General features: G+C 38.5%; 1 protein-coding gene across 2 annotated transcripts in view; it reads left to right on the top strand.

Annotated features, from left to right (window-relative positions):
* Positions 1-5,399, top strand: part of RRAGC (Ras-related GTP binding C) — a 19,091-nt gene extending 13,692 nt beyond the window's left edge. For both annotated transcript variants that reach the window (XM_006886477.1, XM_006886476.1), the window contains exon 7: positions 5,052-5,399. In XM_006886477.1, coding sequence (XP_006886539.1) covers positions 5,052-5,203 — 152 coding nt within the window. In that variant the 3' untranslated portion in view covers positions 5,204-5,399. The remainder of the gene's footprint in view (positions 1-5,051) is intronic.
* The last annotated feature ends 2,977 nt before the right edge of the window (positions 5,400-8,376 follow it).

Here is an 8,376-nt window from a genome sequence, read left to right as displayed (position 1 = left end):
TATTCACTGCTGGAAATCTGTATTCCACGTAATTTCTGACCTAACTCATAGGAAATTGTCTTTCTTACCCCCAAGGCCATGCTCATCAACTCTTTGTTTTTATTTTTAATTTTATTCTGATTTATTTACAAAGTGTGAATACATTGTTTTCCACAAAAGATTCTTCCCATCTCATCCACCCATGGCATAGCTTTATTTTATTGTTGTTCAATATTTAGATTATTTTTTTTCAATTATAACAATTCAGCAACAGAAGTTTGTGAACAAGTCTCCTTTTGCGTATATGGAGAATTTCTTTAATGGGTGTATATCTTTAGGAGTGGGATTTCTGGGTTATGTAATATATGTTTTCAGTATTAGGCATTGCCAAACTCTTTTTCAGTGTCGTTTCACTATTATCACCTGTAACATACTGTAGGGAAGTTCTTGTCACTTATGTCCTTGATAATGCTAGATGTTGTCAGATTATTTAAAATTATTCCATTCTAGTACCAAATTTGGCTTCGAGTTTTACTGCTTTAGATACCTGTAACATACTGTAGGGGAGTTCTTGTCACTTATATCCTTGATAATGCTAGATGTTGTCAGATTATTTAAAATTATTCCATTCTAGTACCAAATTTGGCTTCAAGTTTTACTGCTTTAGATACTAAGGCAGTTTAAGAATCTTTTCATGGAAAGCACCTTTTCATGACTAATCAAGCTTCTCTGGTAATTTTACCCCTTATTCCATTCCAGTATATTTTTTTATAAAAATGATTAGATTTTTGCTTATGAAAATTTTCATATATCCCCAGGTAGAGAAAGCAACACAGTAAGTCTTCATTGACTTAACTTTCATATAACTTATCTACCTAGAAAAATAGTCTAATGATCTTCTAGTCACTTAGACTTAACAATTACCAAAACCATAGCCAGTATTATTTCATCTCTATCTTATTATTTTGAAGTAAATCCTTTTGTCATTACAGATTTCAGTAGCTCTCTAGAATATAATGCTCTTTCCAAAACATATTACCAATAATAAACTTTAAGAAAGTGAGCCATTAATTCATGCTCTTCAATCTCAGAGTGCATGTTCCCTGATTGTCAGTTTGATTTTACAGTCTTCACAGACGTGAATTTTAATGTTGTTGAATTTATGAAAAAAATTTTTTCTGAATAGTTTTTTAGTGTTTTTGAGTATAAAGGACTACTTTTATAAGGCTCTAGCGTAGTTACTCAGACTAGATGCTCAGAACTTCTGCTGAGAATTCTCCCAGGCGCTTCTCTCCAGCCAGGCCAGTGTTTTTCCTGTATCCCATCTGTGCACTGTCCTTATTGTCAGTTTCCTTGTAATTTTGCTACTCTTTCCTGCCCAACTAAATATTACCCATAGTTTCCAAAGTCTATATCATCCATGAAGTTTCTTCTACACTTGGCTCCGTTTTTTGGGCTTTCAGATTCATTTCTCTGACTAGTTTCTGTATATTGTATTTTTCACATGGCTAGCATTTCCTTAAAGGAGTAGACCAGATTTGCTATTTATTTTGGCCAGTTGTAGCTTCTGTGGTGATGCTGTTTAGAAAGGATTTAATGACTTCGATAAAATAAAACCACACAATATTCAAGCAATATTGTTTTGTTTTGGCCTGAATATGAATTAAGTGCTTTGAAAATTTGGACTATTTGGCCAAGGATTGGTCAAATTGCGGTGAATATGTGATGTCCACGTCTCAGGATTGAGTGGTTGCTCTCTAGTTTAGAGTTTTATGTATTTCAAACAAGGACTTAGGTTTTATTTAGCTTCAACCCAAAGTAACAGTAGAAGTTTATTTCCCTCTCACATCAAACTTCCTGATATTCTTGAAGACACAGGGCTTCTCTTATTACACTCTCGTTCTTAGTACATACTTCTGTTTTCAAGGTCACCTCATAATCAGTGAAGACTGGGGCTTCAGTAATCTTATCCATGTTCTGGACATTAAGAATGATCAGACCTAGAGAAGAGTACCTCCTCTTCCTTTTAAGGAGATGTCACAGAAGTCCTCCAAAGCTCCCACCTAGCTCAGGGACCATATTTGGTCACATGGCCATAGTTAACTATAAAGAAGACAGGAAAATATAATAATCTACCCGAGCACAATGTGCTTATCCAAAAATTGGGTTTCTGTGCCTAAAGAAGAGGAAGTGAATATTTGGTAGGCAACTAGCCATTTGTGTCACAACATAAAATCCTCTGTTCAATCAAAATCTTATGTTCATGAGATAAAGAAGGACCGGCTGTGTCTGAAGGGGGTGTAAGTTTTCTTGGTAAATTTTCCTTCCTAATAACTTAGATTAATTGCTGAGTTTAGTCCGAGTTTACTTAATGGAACCAGGGTATAAGTCAAACTGTTTACACTAAGCACAGAAGACATTAAGACAAGTCTTACCTCCAAACAATTAGGAACAGATCAGTAAACTAACACATTGCTGCAAATGACGGCAAAATGCATTTCTAAGCCTGTCAATTTAATTTAAAAGTATGCAGCAACCTTTAAAGAAGGAAGTCTAACACATCTTCTTTTCTTTTCTGGCTTTTCGGAAAGACTCCCTTTTGTATTCTGACTGTTAGGTGATAGGAGGAGTTCTGATGGCCTCATGGGTAAGGAGCTACACTGCCAACCCAGAAGTGGGCAGTTCAAATCCACCAGCTGTTCCACAGCACAAATATGGCAGTCTCTAGCATGTGATTTACAGTCTCTAATAGCCCACTAGAGGCTCAGCTCTGATTCTGATCTGACTTGATGGCAATGATTTTGAGTTTGAGTAGGCAAGAAGAAAAATATTGGTGAATAGTTGAAGATTACTATCTTCATCCCTCTGTGAGAATGCCCTGCATGTAGAAATTACTTTTATTATTAGGACTATAGGGGGCGCTGGTGGCCTAGTGGGTAAGAAGTTCCACCACAGCTCTGTGGGAGAAAGATGGACAGTCATTGGAAGGTCAGCTATTGGTTTTGACTTAACAACAATGCGTTTGTTTTAGAACTACAACCAGCATTACAGTAGGAAGAAGTTTTAAGGGCACTTCACAGAGATTCTGCCTGAAAGAGCTAGGAATCACTGGTTCTCATTGTGGGCCCAAGGATTTGAGCAGATTTTATTTTGGGTATTTGAGACTTGAATCTAGAGATGACTTTTGCTGACAGTCAAGTGTAGTAATGAACAAAGCTTGAGAGATCTAAGTAAGTGTGTAGGTGGTAGTGTGTGCAAGGAAAGAGAAAAACCTTTGTGCTCCTCTCCAAAGAAACCAAAAATCATTATTACATATAGACTTACCTTGACTTGGATTTTCAGCTCATTCTCATAGTTCTGCTAACCCCGCTATCACTGGATCTGGAAGTGACCATTTGATAGACCCTGTCAAGTATATTGGTTATTTTCTGTTTCTTCACCTGTTGTTTAAATGTATGTGTACTACAGTTCTCAGATTGGAGTGATGAAAGGATGAACATCATTTGAATCACTCTAATCCTCTTTCACCAGAATGGAAAGATGCAGATCTTTTCTGATGCCTGTGCTTGAATTATTATTAGGTATGACTTCCCAGAAGGGAAGAACATGGCTCTCCCCCATACCACTCTTGCCCGTTATGTCTGCAGGGAGTGGTTTGAATCCACCAGCCCTTCTGTGAGAGAAGGCTGAGCATTCTCTCCTGCTATAAAGATTTACAGCCTTGTAAACATGATGGAGTTAGTTGGAATCAACTTAATGCCTGTAGATTGGGTTGCATTTAGTTGTCTGTATGAAAAAGTAATGATCCCAGTTTTTTAAATTGTTCTCAACATAGGTAACTGCCAAATGCTAACATTATTCACACGGGTCTTTCTTGTATCCTAGTCTACTTTTGTAAAGAATCACTCTTGTGTTGTCTGTTCTTACCTTGAATCTTTTCTCTCCCAAGAGTTGAGATGTTCACTTCATAAGAATATGCTTGAAATTTTACCCCTGTTATAAAGAGATATAATGAAATGTAAATTTTATTGATAGTTACTTTTGTTTTGATTTATATTTATATGGAAGAGTGATGAAATTTTATAAATTCTTAATCTGTTAACTGGTGGTGTGGGTTTTTCCCAGGGCCATATGTGTTGGCCGCCTCCAACTTCAGTGTGTTCCAGGTGGGAGCCCCAGATACCAGATCTTGGAGGCTCTAGAATGCCACCGTAGGATCCTGTGACACAGTGCCAACTCTTAGAGACCTTCCACTACTGTTTTTCTTTATGAGGTAGACTAGGAAAAATCTAGATTGTGCTTTTCTGCCTAAATATCTCTAGTCTTGTGTATGATAATGTTGTTGTCAATATGTGCCATTGAATTGGTTCTGACTTAGACCAGAAACGCTGCCTGGGCCTGGGCATCCTCACAGTCATTGCTTTGTTTGAACCTGTTGTGGCAGCCACTGAGCCAGCCCATTTCATTTTCTACTGACCTTTCATTTTCCCAAGCATGATGTTCTTCTCCAGCAACTGTTCCCTTCAGGTAACATGTCCAGAGTGTGAGAGACAAAATATCTTTTTTTTTTTTTTTTTAAATCTCATTTCTTAAGGAGAATCCTGGCTGTACTTCTTCCAAAACAGACTTGTTTATTTTTTTGGCAGTCCATGGTATAGTCACTGCTCTTTGCCAACACCACAATTTAGAAGGCATCAGTGTGAATACGTGAACATAATTATTCTAGCCATTTTTTTGCCTGCTGGCCTTGGCTGCCAACTTTCTTGTATCTACATTAGTAATACATGCTTTTTGTTAAAAATCACATAAATAGATTAAAAATGTATAAACAAAAATCAGGTGTTCTGTGTTATTTACAAATTCCCTTCTCCTCCTTCCCTACCCACTGTATCCCCTGCGAATTCCCAGCTGTAACCCACTGTGAGTATCCACTTTATTATGTTTCTAGCATAGAGATTTTTTTTTATAAAAACCGTGTCAGTTATGTTTTTTTTTGGTCATCCAGTGTTGTTTTCCTAGTCTGTAATTTCACCATTCATGTCCAAGATGCTGACTGTTTTTCTCTCTTACAGGTTTAATAGACTACAACTTCCACTGTTTCCGAAAAGCTATTCATGAGGTTTTTGAGGTGGGTGTAACCTCCCATAGGAGCTGCAGCCACCAGACAAGTGCCCCGAGCCTGAAAGCACTGGCCCACAACGGCACGCCAAGAAATGCCATCTAGCCTGAGACCCAGCGGCTTGGGCTCGGGGCCACATTGCGCTCTCCTCCAGGCTCAGATGTCACATGCTCCAGGACACGGGAGCTGTTGCATGTGGAAACCTGGTGACTATCCCACTAGAGACAAAGGGTAGAGTTTCTCATTTGGATGAAAACCCCTTCAAACAGTGGTGTACAACTGAAGCTACGATTTCTTTTTTTATTTAAAAAAAAAAGGTTCTAGAGACCACAGAACTCAAGTGTGTCTTTCCCCTCTTTTTTGGGGGGGTCCTCCTATAGTAGCTGGGCTCTTTGGACCTGGAGATGACATGGTTAAACCTGTCTTTGCCAGGGAATGTTGCCATCAATTACCAATTGAGAATAATAGAAAAAACAGAATTTTTATATGCTTCACTAAAGTTTTCATTTGAGTAGTCTCTAAAACCTCTGCCTTGCTTAAGTTCTAACACTGCCTCTCAGATTGCAATTTTGGACATTGCACACCCAAGACCTTTTAAACGCATTTGCTTGCTATCTCAGAAGACGCATAGTCTGACTGCAGCAAAAGACATTCCTGTATTTGTTACTGAAGAAATGAGAGAAAATTTTATGCCGCATCAGCTGGAGAGCAAGACTCAACAGTGGCTACGTTTGTTCCCTTGGAGAAAACTCTGAAGAAAATTTTTGCATCTGTGTTTTCTGGGTACCTCATGTCTGTCTGGGCTTAACCTCTTGCTTTAGATAAGTAAATGATCATGACCAGTGTAACAAAGGGAATTAAAAACCCCTCCCCACCCGCATTTACTTCTCCAAGGGGAGAAAACATGTATCACTGAAATATATAGAATATCCTTCTTTAATCTTAGTATCAGCCACTTTATCCCTTTTGTTCTAAGCAATGTAGATTTTTTAAGAATTGTTTTACTGACAGTGAATGACCCTAAGCCACTGGTGGACTGTCCACTGGGAGTTGGAGCGAGCACATGGGGCCACAGCATGTGTTGTTTTACATACTTTGTCTCCAGTATTCTGACACCAAGTGTCAACTGTGGTATTTTCTTTGCCTAGGATATTAATTCTTGTTTCTTTTTTTGTTGATGGTTGATACTCTTTGGTTTAAATTTACCATTATTTTTACCCCATATGCCCAATAGTCATATATTCCAAAGCCACTGGACCACTTGAGTACATAAGTGCCACTGTTTTATGAAATATGTCTAATTCAGGTCTGCAAACCTAACAGTGTGACTTGGAGTGCTTCCTGCAGGTGATTCTGACTGTTGAGTATTTACATGGACCATGGTGATATCCAAAAGAAAAATGCTTTTATATTTATAGATTATTTCATTGAACTATATAAAATGGGTATCAATAAATGTATTTACTCCAAAACCAGTTTTTCTGTTTTCCTAAGGTGGGGAAGGTTCTGGGGTTTTTTTGAGTTGCCGAACCCTATCATTTTATCATCTTTCCCTTTTGTGTATGTGCTACCTCATAGAGTTCCTTGATTCAGGATTTAAAATTCTTTCATAGCTTAGGAGGAGTTGTGCTGCCAACTCAAAGGTAGGCAATTTGAATCCACTAACCATTATGTGGGAGAAAAGTGGGCATTCTCTCTTCCCTTGTGATTTACAGCCTCTGAAAGTCCTCTGGACCGTCAGCTCTAAGTTAGTTCCAATTGAACAGTGAGTTTGAGGTTCGTTTTGTTTTTTTAGTGTGCAGGCATCACGCCCTCTACCCACTCATTTCTATTTAGGGTACGAAGTCTCAGTTGAGCTGAACACTATTTTTTGGTTGTGATATTTCATACCGACAACTATCATTCATGGTGAGGAATGTCAAAGGCCTCCCATAGCTGATGCACTGTACTAATGTCAAGACAAGTTAAATAGAATACCATATGAAAAGTGTATACCAGTGCCAGCTTGTTTTTGTTCCTTCCAGTTGCTGAGTCAGTATTGATCTTTAAATGTCAGTTAAATCAATGCTTACATTCAAATTAATTTTTTAGGAGTTTGGAGGTTATTTCCTCTATAGGAGATTGTTAGGTTGATGATTTGGGAAAGTATGCATGAGTATAAAACAGGAACAGGGTGCATAGATTGGGGAATTTTCCCCCTTTGGTTGGACTTGTATTATGAGTTTACCAACTACAAGCCAAGAGTACAGTCCTCCACAAGACTGTCCTCACCATTGGCATGTTTGGGGTTTGCATGGTCTGCTGACTAAATGGTTACGATTTGAGGGTCCCACAGACTTCTTTATAATTAACTCATAAGCATTCACAGGGCTCAGGAAGGCACTAAACAAGGGAGAGCCACAATAGCATCTAGGACAAAGTGTTTAAAATGTGCAGCTTCGGTGTCCTTGCCCCCTCGTTACCCTCTAAATGATGCTGTATCATGGTTTGTACAGAGTATTGCCAACGGAGAAAACATCAGTGTCCAGAGCCATTGGAGTTTAGTTACATAGGTTTTATTCTCTGGCTCTCTCCCTTGCCTTGAAGGTGAAACAACACGTGGCTCAAAGCCCTAACCTCCAAATGCATGGTAGAGTTCTGCCATGGCCAACCCCCATCCAGTGTCACCTTGCTAGCATAAATTTATCACATGTAACCTGAGGGAATGCCATGAATAGCACTCTGCAGTCATTGAAGTTTTGGTTTTTTTGTGGTGGTTTTTTTTTTTTAATTTTTATACTGGTTTATTTACAAAGTTCATATACATTGTTTTTCACACTGAATCTTTGCCATTTTCTTTACCCATCCCTCCCTCTACCCTCAAATTATGTGACCCTATGAGTACCCCCCTGCCCATCCTTACCCCTCTGCTCCTACTCTGCCCCACCTTGGATCCTCATACATGTTTTACTAGTTATCTTTCCATGTCTACAATAGTTGTCTTATACAATATTTGTCTTTATGTGACTGAGCTGGTTCACTTAGCATAATGCTCTCCAGTCCCTCTCAAGTTAGATAGTGATTTTCAAAATCATTGTTCTTGTGTGGTGCATTGTATTCCATTGTGTGAATGTGTCAAAATTTCTCAATCCATTCAGTTGTAGTTGGACATTTGGACTGTTTCCATGTTATTGCAATGGTGAATAATGCTGCTGTGAACATTAGTACGAATCTCCATTTATGCCTCAGTTCTAATTTTCTTGGGGTATATTCCAAGCAGTGGAATAGCTGGGTCATAT

This window comes from Elephantulus edwardii, unplaced genomic scaffold (assembly GCF_000299155.1).
Source record: "Elephantulus edwardii isolate Elephantulus edwardi_28Jun2011 unplaced genomic scaffold, EleEdw1.0 scaffold00049, whole genome shotgun sequence".
Taxonomy (NCBI): domain Eukaryota; kingdom Metazoa; phylum Chordata; class Mammalia; order Macroscelidea; family Macroscelididae; genus Elephantulus; species Elephantulus edwardii.
The sequence above is the reverse complement of the archived record's forward strand: the minus strand, read 5'-3'. Positions and strand labels throughout refer to the sequence as shown.